Source organism: Mobula birostris, chromosome 12 (genome assembly GCF_030028105.1).
Source record: "Mobula birostris isolate sMobBir1 chromosome 12, sMobBir1.hap1, whole genome shotgun sequence".
NCBI lineage: Eukaryota > Metazoa > Chordata > Chondrichthyes > Myliobatiformes > Myliobatidae > Mobula > Mobula birostris.
Window position 1 is genome coordinate 82,615,729 of NC_092381.1, and position 16,689 is coordinate 82,632,417.

At 42.5% G+C, this 16,689-nt stretch overlaps 1 protein-coding gene across 1 annotated transcript in view; it reads right to left on the minus strand.

Annotated features, from left to right (window-relative positions):
* The window catches only part of LOC140206089 (4-trimethylaminobutyraldehyde dehydrogenase-like), a 49,588-nt gene that overhangs the window by 1,545 nt on the left and 31,354 nt on the right, over nucleotides 1–16,689 (minus strand). Inside the window, exons 3-9 of the mRNA XM_072274225.1 lie at nucleotides 16,097–16,226; nucleotides 13,603–13,737; nucleotides 11,467–11,663; nucleotides 7,906–8,046; nucleotides 5,728–5,916; nucleotides 3,580–3,667; nucleotides 1,459–1,600 (exon numbers count right to left, since the gene is read on the minus strand). Of these exons, the coding sequence (XP_072130326.1) occupies nucleotides 1,459–1,600; nucleotides 3,580–3,667; nucleotides 5,728–5,916; nucleotides 7,906–8,046; nucleotides 11,467–11,663; nucleotides 13,603–13,737; nucleotides 16,097–16,226 (1,022 nt within the window). The remainder of the gene's footprint in view (nucleotides 1–1,458; nucleotides 1,601–3,579; nucleotides 3,668–5,727; nucleotides 5,917–7,905; nucleotides 8,047–11,466; nucleotides 11,664–13,602; nucleotides 13,738–16,096; nucleotides 16,227–16,689) is intronic.

The window sequence follows — 16,689 nt, forward strand, 5'->3', positions numbered from 1 at the left end:
TTTTGGATCTCCTCCTCCCCCTTTCAAATCTCTTACTCACTCTTCTTTCAGTTAGTCCTGACGAAGGGTCTTGGCCCGAAACGTCGACTGTACCTCTTCCTAGAGATGCTGCCTGGCCTGCTGTGTTCACTAGTAACTTTTCCTTACTTTGATAATTGTCCAGCCTATATCTTAGAGCCAAGTATACTGTAGACAGCATTCCTCCTCCTCTTCACTGTACCCTTGGGACTGTGGAAGATGTGCTACAAGGCAGCTACAGTTCTCCTTGCTTAGGCACTGAGCGTACGAGGTAGGATATATTTGGTTTTGCTTGTCCAGTATCTCTAAATGGATAGTGCGAGTAGATCACCAAACACTGGGTGAGACCCAAACACAATAATCTGACCAATATATTTTACATCTGTAGTGATGATATATTCTTACAAGGCAAGGGATTCTGCAGATGCTGGAAATCCGGAGCGGACACACCAAATGCTACAGGAGCTCAGCAGGCCCGGCAGAATAAACAGCTGACTTTTCAGGCTGAGACTCTTGTCATTCCGAAACGTTGACTGCTTATTCCCTTCCAAAGGTGCTGCCTGACCTACTGAGTTCCTGGAGCATTCTGTGTGATATTCCTACAAGCGCAGACTATAATCTGAACTGATGAGGAAAAATTATGGTTTTGGTTTGGGTCAGCCATGGGCAGAAGTCGTCCCTTGGCTGGGACAGGCTGCTTAATGATAAGATAGAATGGGGCTGTTTGACTTTGCTGTAGTGATGTGTCTTCCAGAGCCAGGGTAATGGGATGCACAAGCTGACAAAGTGATGGTGAACACAAAGGAGGTGTGGGGGGGGGGGGGGTAGACAGGCTAGGGGAACAGCCTGGGGAATCCTGGCAGTAAAGCCAAAGGGGAGCTGTATACTACAGCCGCTCTCCTTCCAGTCAGAGCTCTCGGAACAGAGCCTGAGGCGCCCCAGATAAATACGACACAGGTACATACATGGGAGACACTGCAGCCAGTTATCTGAATCTTGAAGAGCTTGGGCTGAGTTGGGGTTTAATTTTATATCCAATAAAAGCTCTGCAGTGGACACCTTGCAACTCAGTAATTTCTTAAGGGAACACAGTGACAAATCACCACATTATCTTATTTTGCTGGAGTCAATAAGGTTTAACAGTTTAATGGAATGAAGTGTTGGTACTGGTCTTATGTCCCATCTGACCCAAGCTAAAATTCAACATGCTGTAAACAACACGAAGGCTCACTCTTGGAGGACTGCTAAGTAGCAGTGGGCTAATCACTTCCCTTAGTGCTATACACCAGGAATTCTGGCTGGAATGCCCTTGCCATCCCAGGGATGCATCTCCGTCCAACTCTTCCTGCCAAGGGCATTTCGGGAAAGAACAGGCAGTCTAGTTCAAAATAAACTGCTAACTGAATGATCTAAGTGTTCAAAGAAAAAGCATCTCTGTACCTGGTGAATACGCCAGCTGCCAAACCAAGTTTCGTGTTATTTGCTCTCTCTATAACCTCCTCCTCAGTATGAAATGGCAGTACTGACATAACAGGTCCAAATATCTCCTCCTCAACACATGTCATGTCATCTCTACAGTCTCCTGCAAACACACGTAGATATATAGATGATGAGTGGCACAAGTTGGAGTCATTTCCCAAGTAAGTCAAAAGGTAGCTGTGTACCTTTATTTGGAGCAGGGGCTCCCAACCTGGAGTTCACTGACCTTTCGGTTAATGGTAAGGCTCCATGGCATTTAAAAAAAAAAGGTTGGGAACCCCAGATTTAGAGCAAGACTACAAGTTAACTGTGGAAAGACAGAACTCTTTAACTGCCAGTTTGGCACATTATGTTAATAACTCATCAAAGGGTTCACTTAAGACTCTTAAAGGAATCCTTTAAATTTCAGAGAGATGGTGTTTCATTTTGCAAGATGGTCATGCACAACAGATTGTTTCTAATCTCCCCATTTCACTATAGATCTTAGCCAAAGATTGAAAAATACAAACTCCTCAAACTGCCGTTCTGTTGTAACAGTAAAAGATTACCAAGCAGATAGAGGAAATGATTCAAGAACATGCTCAAGGCTTTGTAGAGGAAAATGTAACCTCCCCATTGATAGACAGACCCAGACTGCTTAAAGTGGGGAAGCAGCATTTGGGATGTTATGAAAAACTGAGTCAATGATTCAATGGCACAATGAGGTCCAGCAGAAATGGCAGGAGGGCTACACCACCTCACATGCCTCGTCAAGTATCCCCACCCCAGCGCTGGATCCCATACAGACATCAGCAGTTCCACAAAACTGGAGTGGAAGCAGGTCATCCTTATTCCCAAGGTAATGTGACAAAAAAAAAAAGCAGCTTTAAAAATTAACAACCCTCTAAAGAAAACTCTTCACTGTAACCACAAATTGTTGAGCAGCTATCCCAAGCTACGTTGACCAGTTTTAGGGTCTCCTACCTGAGATGATGGCTTCTCTCTGCCTACCAGGTCAAATCCTGCAGAATCCTGTGTGTTTTAAAGACACCATCTCCAATTCACTGTAATTTATTTATTTGGTTAGCATTACAGCGTGGAATAGACCCATTGAGCCACACCGACCCACAACCCCCAATTAACCATGGGACAATTTACAATGGCCAGTTGACCTACTCGGTATGTCCTTGGACTTGGGAAGAAACCAGAGCACCTGGGGAAAGCCAACACACTCCATGGGAGGACATACAGAGGCTCCTTACAGAATGGCATCGGAATTGAACTCTGAAATGCACTGATCTGCAATAGTATCACTCTATCGTGATGCTCATACTAACAACCTTGTCAAGGAAATTAATCATAAATTTATTCTACTTTAAGTAATAAACACACTATTCCAGCCTCACCAACTTTCTTACTCTTATATCCTGAGTCAATAAAGGCCAACATAGCATTTGCCTTCAACGCTGCCTTCTCTGCAAGTATCATGTTACATAGACGACCTCCAAGAGGACCACAACCTTGTGGTTGGGTTTTCAGCTTACGTGCCTCAGTAGCCCGGAGAGCTACGTTGGTTGGCGTCAGGGCTTTATGCTTTGGCTCTTGATAGGGTCACCCATACCAAACTGGTCAAAGGGTAGAGGCCAGACTAGAGTGCTCCCACTGGACCTCCAGGTTCAGGAGTTCAGCTCAGGGCCAACAACCCTGACTGGCCAAACAAAACTGTTACTGAAACAGCAATGAAGAATCCTTCTACATCTGAGTGTGACAGTATCCCCGAGTCTCTGGGATTGCATAGCTGACAGTAGTGAAAACCGAGAGGAAGTTACATGAAGGAAGCCCCAAACACCACCAGAGATGGAGGACCTTCATTGCTGCCCTAAACACCAGTGGCATAACGGGAAGTAATCATAGACTAGAAAATCCAAATTCCTCTAAACTCTAATATTTAAGAGTTCTTTGCCATTTAAAAAAAATACACTCCCTATACTTATTCATATATTATGCACCTTTTTTTGTCCACTTACTTAATCTTGTTTCACTCCTATCTTACCTTTTAAGCTACATTTCAAGAATATTAATTGTAGAATTAGACTGCAATACCTAGAATACACGGCGTCATGAAATATCCATCTTTCAGCTTTGGATCATCAGGAACAAACAGGTCACCACCACACAAAACGTTTGCACCCTACAAACAAAAAGTTAACATATCATTCACGCACCAACTAGTATCATTCAAAGTCAAGGGCAAATCCTTACAAGCATACATCATTGTTTACACACAAGAGAGTACCACAGCTTTCAAAATTTTCCCCAGGAGATGCCCTTGAACCAAAAAATTCACCGAGAGAGCACAATGCCAACAGGTTCTCTAATGTCCAGATGGATATTTAAAGAAGCAAAGTTCAAAGTAAATTTTATCAAAGTACACGTCACCATTCATTTGCTTGGGTATACTCAACAAATCTATAGAATAATAACCACAATAGAAAGAAAGACCACCCAAATTGGGCATTCAGTCAGAATGCAAAGACAACAAACTGCAAATACAAAAAACATAGAAACACAGAAAACCTACAGCACAGTACAGGCCCTTTGGCCCACAATGCTGTGCTGAACGTGTACTTACTTTAGAAATTACCTAGGGTTACCCACAGCCCTCTATTTTTCTAAGCTCTATGTACCTATCCAGGAGTCTCTTAAAAGACCCAATCGTATCCGCCTCCACCACTGTTGCTGGCAGCCCATTCCACGCATTCACCACTCTCTGCGTAAAAAAACTTACCCCTGACATTTCCTCTGTACTTACCTCCCAGCACCTTAAAACTGTGCCCTCTTGTGATAGCCATTTCAGCCCTGGGGAAAAAGCCTCTGACTATCCACACAATCAAAGCCTCTCATCTTATACACCTCTATCAGGTCACCTCTCATTCTCCGCCACTCCAAGGAGAAAAGGCAGAGTTCACTCAACCTATTCTCATAAGGCATGCTCCCCAATCCATGCAACATCCTTGTAAATCTCCTTTGCACCTTTTCTATAGTTTCCACATCCTTCCTGTAGTGAGGTGACCAGAACTGAGCACAGTACTCCAAGTTGGGTCTGACCAGGGTCCTATATAGATGCAACATTACCTCTCGGCTCCTAAACTCAATCCCACGATTGATGAAGGCCAATGCCACCGCATGCCTTCTTAACCACAGAGTCAACCTGCATAGCAGCTTTGCATGTCCTATGGACTCAGACCCCAAGATCCCTCTGATCCTCCACACTGCCAAGAGTCTTACCATTAATACTACATTCTGTCATCATATTTGACCTACCAAAATGAACCACCTCACACTTATCTGGGTTAAACTCCATCTGCAACTTCTCAGCCCAGTTCTGTATCCTATCGATATCCCGCTGTAACCTGACAGCCCTCCACACTATCCACAACACCCCCAACCTTTGTATCATCAGCAAATTTACTAACCCATCCCTCCACTTCCTTATCCAGATCGTTTACAAAAATCATGAAGAGTAGGGATCCCAGAACAGATCCCTGAGGCACACCACTGGTCACTGACCTCCATGCAGAATATGACCCGTCTACAACCATACCTTGCCTTCTCTGAGCAAGCCAATTCTCGATCCATAAAGCAAGGTCCCCTTGGATCCCATGCATCCTTACTTTCTCAATAAGCCCTGCGTGGGGTACCTTATCAAATGCCTCGCTGAAATCCAAATACACTACGTCTACTGCTCTACCTTCATCAATGTGTTTAGTCACATCCTCAAAAAATTCAATCAGGCTCGTAAGGCACGACCTACCTTTGACATGCTGACTGTTCCTAGTCATATTATCCCTCTCCAAATGTTCATAAATCTTGCCTCTCAGATGCTTTTCCATCAACTTACCAACCAGTGAAATAAGACTCACTGGTCTAATTTCCTGGGCTATCTCTCTATCTGTATCTTATTTCCAGAGGCTGCAGAGATACCAAGCCCATGTTCCTCTGCAATGAGTTAAATAATTAACAGCAACTGCTGGGATGTTTAAGCCAAGTCCATTGGGTGCACAATATAAAAAGGAGTCCCAGAGACAACCAGTGAGAAGTCTGACTCAAAACAAGTCAAACTATACACTGTACAGAATCACACTGTTTCAGAGTCCCCGCCCACACTTCTAACCTTTGAACCAAGCAGTGTGCAGGGCAGATTGAAACAATTACAACTGCCAATACAGTGCAACAAAAATGCTTGTTTACCTGCTCCTTGGCCTGCTTGATGTAGGACAACACTCGATCCAGGTGAGGCCGACTAATGAGTGCTCCCATTCCAGTATCTCCAAGCAGGGGATCTCCGAGTTTTATTGTTTTTGTCTTTGCCACTACTTTGTCCAGAAACGTTGCCAGTATGTCTTTCTGTACAAACACCCTGGTACCATTACTGCACACCTGAAAGGAAGGTTATCATACAATTCCACAGAAATAAAGATAACTTCCAGCAATGACTCAGTCTACACATTTTCATCTCGGCTAGAAAGTTTTAACTTCAAACTCCATCACAGTAGAAAACTCCAGTCGTATACGGAGGAAGCAGTACTGCAGATCAATTATATTACAGGAGCTCCTTAAAGCCATCATATCTGTACCAGCTCTATGCAAGTGCAATTCAGTTGGTCCACCTCAAACACCCTCTTTGTATAACCCTGCAAAATTTCTCTCAGATACTAATCCAGCTCCCCACTGTATGCTACCATGGAATCTGGCAAATCTGACTCCTACTAAATCTGGTAAGGCATTCCCAACCTTGATCATTCATGATAAAACCTTTTCCTCCCCTCAGTTTTCACTTTTCTGTTGACTGGAAGCCTTTTTATGGAAGATGTTGAAATAGACCTTTATTTTCATTTTCTAGATGTAATTGCACAAGGAAATTCAAAACATCAAATAGAATTTTGTGTTAGACCACAAATGCAGCTACTGTTTACTGTGTGCAATAAAGGGAACCAGAAGTGGATGAAAATTACAATTTCTTTCTGTTATATCAAGATGTTGAACACTGCATTAGAAAAATCAGGAGATGCACAAAAGATAACTAAACCATTGAGAAAACCCAGCGTCAAATGGAAGCTATTTTTGAAATTGAAATTCTGTGCGTCTGATCTGTTTTGCAGATGAATAATAAGGGTTTCTTCTGAATACTGACTAAGTATGTACAATCCAGCAAGATTCCAAGTTCAGTTGCTAGTGTGCGTAGGGATTAACAGACTCAGCCACGTGTAACAATCCTGTAAAAAATAAGGCCTGATTTTACATGAGCTGGTTCATATTGATTAATGTCCAGACTGAGCTCCAATGCAGTTGTTTTAAGTGCTTCATTTTGTGTTCAGCCAACTTGCCTTCACTCCAGCTCTGCTATTTACAAGGTGGCTGATGAGGTCATTACAGGATCTGTAGATTCTGCCACAGATGAGGCAGCTGGTGCTAGATGGGGTAGGTGGGATGTTAGGGAAGTGTTGTGATTTTTCTGCCATTTATCCTGGGCTTCTTTGTGCCAAATGAACCCAATATTCTCAATGTTTCACTGGATGCTTTTTTCTCCATTTAAAGTGATGTTTCCCAGGAATCATAGGACATGTTAAAAGATTTTCAAGTTTGTGAAAAGATTCTTTTAAAATATTTTCTTTTGTTCACCTGGTTATTTTGTTGTGATGGGAGTGTCTTTTTTTTTGGAAGTCTGGGGATGGGCACATAAATGACACAGCCTGCTCACCAAAGGTGGCTGGGTGCTATCAGAGGGAGATGTTGGCCTGGGAGAGGGTGCTGATTGCTTGTTCGTTTGTTAATCCTGCCAGTGGACTTGGAAGATTTTTCAGCATAAGTATTGGTGGCAGTACCTTTCTATGCTTGCAAATTCTCAGAAGTCTACAGCATCACTGCAAACAGTAGGCGATGAGCTCTTTGCCTGGTTTAAATCCTTTCTCGCCAAATACGTTTTTTCCTTAGATAGCCAAAGGCTGTTCTGGTGCATTGAAGGTGGCGTCAATGCCTGCCTTCACTAAGATGTGCAGTGTTATTACCTTGTGTGTGTTGGTGAGGGGCGGGGAATGGACACCGATGCACGCCAAGGGCAGGTCAGTCACATATTTGGCATCGCAAATATTTAGAATGAGAATTGTTCCTTTACATTTAAGTGATCATGTCAATAACTGGAGATTTTGCTAATTGATCTGCGCAGGTAAACTGCGTGTCTAAACATTTAGAAGAATATTCTCGGATAAGAAAAGATAGCAAGGCACATGGATAAAGGAAAAATGAAGGGTCATTGGCTATGTAGGAGGGAAGGGTTAGATTGATTTTGGTAGTAGGTTAAAAAGCTGGCACAACATGGGCCGAAGGGCATGTGCTGTACTATGAAAAAAGATACCTTATTTTACCTACCTCTCCCTGACTCAGAAAATTCGCTAGCAAAGCACCATTCACAGCATTCTCCAAGTCACAGTCAGAGAAAATAATGAGTGGAGATTTCCCGCCAAGCTCCAGGGTGACATGCTTGATACTTTTTGCTGCTGCTTCCATAATCTAGAGATGTAGCACAGAAAAAGAATATTTGTTCGGTCCTGTGTACATCGGTCTGACTTCAAGATTTCTTTGTCTAAACTTTATTTCAGAAATTTATGTGAGAATAACATCCAAAGTTGTAATTGTTCCATGTGTATTAAACATTTGAGGACAACAGCATTTACATGGTGATAGATTGTGACTGAGAGATAATTTAAAAATACTTAAGTTACAACTAGTTATTCTGAAACACAGTGACCCCGTTTACTTTTACTTGACATGGAATACCACAAACTGCAGAATATGGGGAATTCTTGCCTGGTGTTGTAACTAAGGGAACAAACAGAATTGGTTAAGATACCTGGTAAGTTCTGCCTTCTTTGAAGAGTGTCACTGCTGTGGCTGACTTCCTGACTGCCAATTCTGGTACAGCCATGCACGGAGTAAACTGATGTAACCATGCTTAGTGGAAAGACTTTGTGGACCGATGCCTGATACAAGACTAAAACCCACTTAAACTTTTTATTTTAGATTTAGTACCTCCAATAATTGCACACCCCATTCCTCTACACAGCGTGAATCTTCAACCCAGATAATATCATCAAATCCTGCAGCGAGGATTGACTGCAAGGTCTTCTGACTCAAAGACATACACACACACAAATATATATATATATATAGTTTGTGAACCCTTTGCAATTACCCGTTTTTCTGCATTAATTACTCATAAAATGTGGTCTGATCTTCATCTAAGTCTCCGTAATAGACAAACACAATCTGCCTAAAACTAGTAACACACAATTATACTTTTTGTAAATACTGAATACAATCACATTCTAGGTTCAGAAAAAGTATGTGAACCTCTGGGGTAAAGCCATCTACAAAAGCTATTTGGAGTAAGGTGTTCCAGTCAATGAGATGGGATTGAACATGTAGGTTGTAGAGGTGCCCTCCCCTATAAAAAAGGACAAGACAAAGTCAGGTTACTGACAGAGCCTGCTCTTCTCAAGAAAGATCCGTTTATGTGCACCATGCCTCGATCAAAACAACTTTCAGAGGACCTTAGAAGAAGAATTGTACAGATGCATGAAGCTGGAAAAGGCTACAAAAACATTTCTGAAGATCTCAGTGTTCATCAGTCCACAGGAAGAGAAATTGTCTACAAATAGAGGAAACTCAGTACTGTTGCTACTCTTCCCTAGGAGTGGGCGTCCTGCAAAGATCACACCAACAGCACAAATGTGCGATGCTGAAGGAGGTGAGAAAGAACCCAAGGGTAACAGCAAAAGACTTGTAGAGATCTCTAGAATTAGCTAAAGTCTCTGTTCATGTGTCCACTATAAGAAAAACACTGAGCAAGAATGGTGCTCATGTAAGGACACCACAGAGGAAACCACTGTTCTCCAAATAAATGTTGCTGCATGTTTCAAGTTTGCAAAGGACCACCTAGATGTTCTACAATGCTTCTGGGACAATGAAACAAAAGTTGAACATTTTGGCAGAATGCACAGCACTATGTTTTAGAGGTAAAAGGGCACTTCACCACCAACACCAAAACCTCATCCTAATTGTGAAACATGGTGGAAGAAACATCATGGTTTGGGGCTGCTTTGGGGCCTGGGCAGCTTGCAATTGTTGAGGGAACAATGAATTCAATATAGTATCAAGACATTTTACAGGAGAATGTCAGGGTAGCGGTCCATCACCTGAAGTTTAAGAGAAGTTGGATGATGCAACAAGACAATGACCTGAAAGACAAGAGTAAATCAAACACTGGTTTAAAAAGAAGAAAATTTGTGTTTTGGAATGGCCAAGCCAGAGTCCAGACCTTAACCCAATTGAGATACTGTGATGGGCCCCTCATCTTAGAAAAGATGTGCTGGTATTGGAGAGGGTCCAGAGGTTCACAAGGATGATTCCAGGAATGAAAGGGTTATCATACGAGGAACGTTTGATGGCTCTGGGTCTGTACTTGCTGGAATTCAGAAGGATTGGGGGGGGGGGGGGAGGATCTCATTGAAACCTTTTGAATGTTAAAAGGCCTAGACAGAGTAGATGTGGAAAGGATGTTTCCCATGGTGAGACAGCCTGGGACAAGAGGGGTGCCCTTTCAAAACAAAGATGTGGAGAAATTTCTTTAGGCAAAGGGTGGTGAATTTGTGGAATTTGTTACCACAGGCAGCTGTGGAGGCCAGGTTGTTGGGTGTATTTAAGGCAGATTGATAGGTTATTGTTTGGACATGGCATCAAAGGTTACAGGGAGAAGGCCGGGAACTGGGATTGAGGAGGAGAAAAAAAAAAAGGATCAGCCATGATTAAATGGCAGAGCAGACTCGATGGGCCAGATGGCCTAATTCTGCTCCTATGTCTTATGATCTCATGTGACCCCATTTGCTGAGTGTTTCCAACTTTCCCTGCTTTCACTTCGAATTTCTGGCGTTTGCTGCTTTGTGCTTTGAGTTCCTCAACCCTGGCTACCATCTCTCTGGCGATGCCTGCCCTCGCCAGACAGCCTTTCCCACTTGTTGAATTGAACTTTGAGCATCCATAGCAGCTCTGAGGCACAAATTTGCAGGAGGGATGCAACTGCCCTGTAGAGATGGAATGCTGCTGTCACTGTTATACCAGAACATCGGATCTATCTGTTAGGCTATTTTGTACAATCTTCAGCAGACCTTATGGCAAGCTTTCAGTAAGTTACCCATTCAATAGTATTTGCCCCAAATCATTACCAGAGCCAACCTAATACTTCCCCAGGGTGCACCAAATGGCCTAATGTCATTCATCCTTCCCAGCTGGTTCTTCCCCCTACTTTTGGTTTACTTCCTCCCCTTAACGACTGAATGATGAAGCAGACTCGATGGGCCAGATGACCTAATTCTGCTCCTATATCTTATGGTCTTAAGTTGATTCTCTCCAGAAGGTGAAAGCTACACAAAAATACCTCCATATGATAACCACACTCCTCAATATTGTAATGAATATCAAAAGCACACAAAACTGATTTGAAACAATTACTAAAAATAAAGAGAAAGAAGAAGATAGCTCTGCCATTTTTAGAAACAAGTGTATGTACCTCAGACTTTTGAATTTAATAATATCATGGAGACACCTTCGTATGTAGGGTTGTCCATGAGCCAGACGTTCATAACCTGGGGACAGCCTGTATTGGCACCACTTTTAAAGTGAAGGCTAAAAGCTGTGCTAGAGCAGCTGTGCTCTGCTTCCTCGTGGCTTCTGTTCACCATCGTTCCACAATCAATCCTGAAGACCCAATTGTCCCGATCAAGATCATGACCACAAGCCTGATGGGCCAGCATTCAGTGGTATGCTGCCTTACAGTCACAGGAACCTTATTTTGGATGGACAGTTAGTTTAAAGAAACAGCTGCATCAAACAGAGATTCATTGGTTCACATATATAACCACAATCAGCCCTTACCTTGATCCCAGTTGGCACACTACCAGTAAAAGAGACTTTGGCCACACCCTTGTGCCTACAGAGGAGGTTTCCGGTTTCCACTGATCCTTGGACGACGTTGAACAGGCCATTCGGTACTCCAGCTTGAGTGTAGATCTCAGCTAACATCACCGCAGTCAGTGGGGTCAGGGGTGAAGGCTTGAAAACCATGGCATTTCCTGGTTTCAACAGACAGAAGTTCCAGAATACTTACAGATTTCTTTGCCTCTGAATCACTAGACAGCATTTCTTTCCACTTCCCTGTATAAGATGATAAAAGGCATAGACAGAGAGGACCACCAGCACCTTTTCCCCAGGGTGGAAATGCCTAATACCAGAGGGCAGAATTTTAAGGTGATTGTAGGGGATTGTCAGAGATAGCATTTTTTTTTTTTTATTTACACAAAGACTGGAATGCACTGCCAAAGCTGACAATTGCAGCAGATGCATTAGGGACTTTTAAAAAACTCTTAGGTTGGGGGAAAAGATCCCAATCATATTAGATGGGATAGGAATTTGGGATTTTGCAGTCAATTTCCCTTTCTCCCCAAACTACATACAGGCATATGTACCATCCCTAGGTAACGGACGAGAACCGGTTCTGCTTTTCAGACATTGAGTTGATTCTCTCCACAGTTGGAAGCATGGCTGAAAGAAAAATGGAGGACTACGTGAGAGAAAAGGGTTAGATTGATTTTGGAGGAGGTTAAAGGCTCGCACAACATCGTGGCTGAAAGATCTGTACTGTGCTACGTTCAGTGTTAAATTCATATGGATGTAACATCCAGATATAAAACCAGGACACACTGTCAACTTGAAAAACAGTCCCTTATTAGCATCACCTGGAGTACTCATTTGTAACTGAATGACCTAGGACACATTTATCTGCTATTATGAAATAATCTGCCAAACACTGGTAACTGTGAAGGGAAAAGACTTAAATGATGCATTGCAAAAAGTTAGCAGCATCTGGAAGGTAAATCATTCTTAGACAAATAAATATTAAGACTGCTGCTGCACAACGCTGTTCTGAGTATTTCTACTGCTATCCAGGAATCCTGGAATAAATATATTAATGTAGGAAGTATTTTTGGCCATGAGGGAGGAAGTTCACTGGAGTGTGATGAATTACTGAAACATACAAGATTCTGAGGGGAATTAACAAGCTGGCTGTTCCTCAGAATGGAGGTTTCTGAATCTGGGGTTACGCAAATCAGAGGAAGACTAGAGAAAAATTCTCCTCTCAGAGACTTGCAACTCTTTGGGAGTCTTCTCCGCGACAGCCATGGAAATGGAGTCATTAAATATATACAACAGACACTGAAGCTAAGAGAGATACGCAGAGAGAGAGAGTTGAAAATGGTGTTGAGGATAAACCGGATCAGAAATGATCTACTGAAATGCAGATCATACTCAAGGGGCTGACTGATGTATTCTTACTCCTGCTTCTTGTCTTTGTCATTCAACCACACTTTGTAAAGAAATCCTTGAACATTAAGTGAAATGTTAACCTCTCGTCAGAAGCCTGTGCCAAGGAATTAGCAATTATGCGAAGCTCTGAAGCTGACAGGCTAGGCAAGTAATTGGAGAGCAATCATGATGCCAAGTATGTGATCTGGAAAATTTCTCTGACTATAAAGAGACTGGATGGACTGGGGCCTTTTTCCCTTGTAGTGTTACAGGCCGAGGATTAATCCTCTGGTACATAAAATCACGAGAGGCATAGATAAGGTGTCACGGCCTTTGTAATCAGGATAGGGTCTTTAAAGTGCACAGTTCTAAGATGGGGGGGAGGGGGAAGATTTCAAGGAAGCCTTAGGAGGAATGTTTTCACAGTTAATGTGTGGAATGAGCTACTCGAGGAGTTGGTACAGACAGGGACAATCACAATGTTTAAAAGATGTTTGGACAGGTAGATGGACTGGAAAAGTTTAAAGTGAAATGGGGCAAATGGGGCTAGCTCAACTAGCCTCCTTGGGCATCATAGACCAGTTAGGTTGATAGACCTGGTTCTGTGCTATTTAACTCTATGATTTCCTCAGAAATTGCCCATGCATCAGATGCGAGATAACCATTGAGAATGAGTTTACTGAACAGGAAGATAATGGACGCACTCACCACAAGCCAGCGCTGGGGCTGACTTCCAGCAGGCAATCTGGAACGGGTAGTTCCAGGCCCCAATCCCCACGCACACACCCAGGGGCTCCCTTCTGGTGTAAACAAATGATCCTCCAGACAGCTGAATGTGCTGGCCTGTGCTCAGGAATGAAGGGAAGATACTTAGCACAAGTCCTGGGAAACAGATGATTATTCCAGAAGAACAAAAGCAACATTAATTCCAGTCAGTGATTCATAAGAGCGATTTCATAGTCAATTTTCCAGCCTTTCGCACAAGATCCAGGCTGAGAATAATGTTAGTACAGAGTGAATAAACTTTCTTAAAGGATTGGCGATCAGTCACTTACGCAGTCAGAAATTCAACATGTCTTTACCTAAGCAAGGTGGTCTAGGTAGCTATCATTGCCATTTAAATTACATTTTTGAAGTGTTCCCATTTATTTTTCAACAGGTGAAATGGTTTCAATATTTATTCTCTCTTTCATGCAAACAGACTAGTGTAACCATAAAATCTAATGTCATTATTAAACCACCTTGTTTTAACATCCAATCATGGAAAAATGTGTTTAACAATAAAGACACAAGACCTGACACTATGTTCATGATGTACCAGGCAGCAACAACCCCTGCTTCCTGTATGTCTTGGAAATTACCCATGGCAGGCACAATTACCACCAATGTCTCTCCCAAAAATCCTCCAAACCCATTAACAGGATTGACAGACCATCACTGTACATTATATTTCTGATTACTCTCAGCCAGCATTTATCCCAGGCCCTTGAGACAGGTGCTGTACTCCGGCCCCATCAGTGCAAGCGACTTCCTGGAAGAGTTAGACAACGGTTTAAGGATATTTGCAATCCTTCCTTGAGAAAACTGTGATCTCCTCATCAATTCTGGGAACCCCCGGCAAGTGACTGCTCAAAACAGAGCCTCATCTTCTGAGAAGCTCAAGTTGTTTTAACTGGAGCAGGCCAGAAGCAGGGGCAAAGAGTGGTGAAGCTTCAGAACATCTCAGGTATCACCTGCTCACTGTGGTCCTGCACTGGCCTTATCACTTTCCTCAGAACCAGGAGTTCTCCTCAAAAATGTCTTAACTCACTTCAACCAAGTCAAAGCAGGATTTGGGGCACTGGTAGAACGAAATGTTTGGTGTCATATTGTGATCAAATATGGTACTTCATGAACAAGTACGATGAGCAGAGATAATAGAAAACAAATCAATGCTGTCAACAAATTAGATGAAGAAAAACAACGTGCAATTATCTAAAAACTTTAATAGGTTAAAATACTCCGAGGGGTTTCACATAATTCAGCACAGATATAACACAAGATGGGCAAAACCTCGGTGAAAGGAGGAGATGTGACCTTGGTAGGATAGATGCTCTGAGAAAGTTTGCCCTCCTGTGGGAATATAGAACTAGGGAATTTCATTCTAGAACAGATTTCCCAGCTAAGAGTGAATGAGGAAGAATTTCTCCTCTCTGAGAATCATGTGGAAAGCTATGGAGAACATAGAACAAGGAAAAGTATAGCGTTGGATGGGAGATTCTGCCCACATGTTGAGCCAACCTTGACGCCAATTTATACGAAACGTCTTCCTTCCATGTGTCATCTGAATCACTGCCTTTCCTTCATGTTCATGTGTCTACCCAAAAGCCTCTTAAACCCGAACAAACTGCTTGGTTCCACTACTAATCCAGTAAACCATTCTACATTTAAAAAAAAAAAATCCCCCTCTAACTTTAAAAACATATCGTCTGGTGTTTTAACGTTCCTACACTGAGGAAAAGGTTCATCTTCCCTATCTATGCCTCTCCTAATTAAAATAAAATCCTACATCAGGTCTTCCTTCAACCTCTTGACACTCTAGGATTCAACCTCTCTTTGTAGCTCATACCGTCCAATGCAAACGGCAGCTTGGGAAACCACTTCTGCATCCTCTCCACTTCCTTCCTATAAATGGGGTGACCTTGAGTTGCACAAAATACTCTCAAGTGTGGTCCAAGTTCATTCTCCAAGAGAACGGATCACTGAAAATACTCAAGACTGAGGAAGATGTGTTTTAGGACCAGAGGGGGAATCAAGGCCTACAGAGAGTGGAGCTGACACCAAAATCAGATTAGCTATGATCTGATTGAGTGCTGGAGCAGAGGCCATATGGTATTCCCCTGCTCCAGTTCCTTTTCTTCTTCAGTTTCAAGCAGTTATTGAGGTGAGGGTGCCTGAGACACAGGTTTGAACGGAGTGGAAATTCCACTAGTTGAGATCACAGCCACTGACACAGGAGATTGAAATTTGAAAACCTGAGTCCCAACTAGGCTTTGTATCGTTACTTTCACTTTTATCAAACACAGTTGTTGAAGATGCTGGCCACTGCCTCCTTCCTTTCTAGTCCGTCTCAGCCCAAAATGTTGACCGTTTATTCCCTCACTGAGTTCCTCCAGCCTTTGTTGTATGTTGATAGAATTCATGGCTTCATACTTGTTCTTACCCGCTAGTGTTCCAGCAATGCCAGCAAAATATTCCACAGCCTGCCATGCTGTGTCTATGTCACTCCTGGACTCAGTTATGGGCTTTCCAGTGTTGATGGATTCTACAATTGCAATATCTTCCCTTTGTTCCTGTTCCAAGAAGAAACAAACATTTCAGTTGTTTGCACAGAATAATGGCCATTTTCTCTTAATATCTTGTTGCATTTGTTTTATTGCCCTTTCCCTATTCTTTTACGATTCCCTCCACGTCCCCCAGAGTGTCATCTAGTACTAGCTGTTAGGGGAAAATGAAGACAGTTTCAATAACTTCCTCCTCACTTACCCTTACAATGCGCACAGGAGGTTTTCGCCAACCTTTTCAAAACAAGCCAATAAGAAAAACAGAACTACAACAAAGACAAGAACTTATATTGCACTTTTCATAACTTGAGATTAGACATTTGCTTGGCGGCAAAATTATAATCTGACCACATCCAATCAAAACACAACTGAAAGCACTTACAACTTTTTCATACTTAATTTTCACCTGAAATATAACAACCTCAACAATGGTTTAGAAGATGTGGCAATCAAGAACAGAGACAAGCAGATA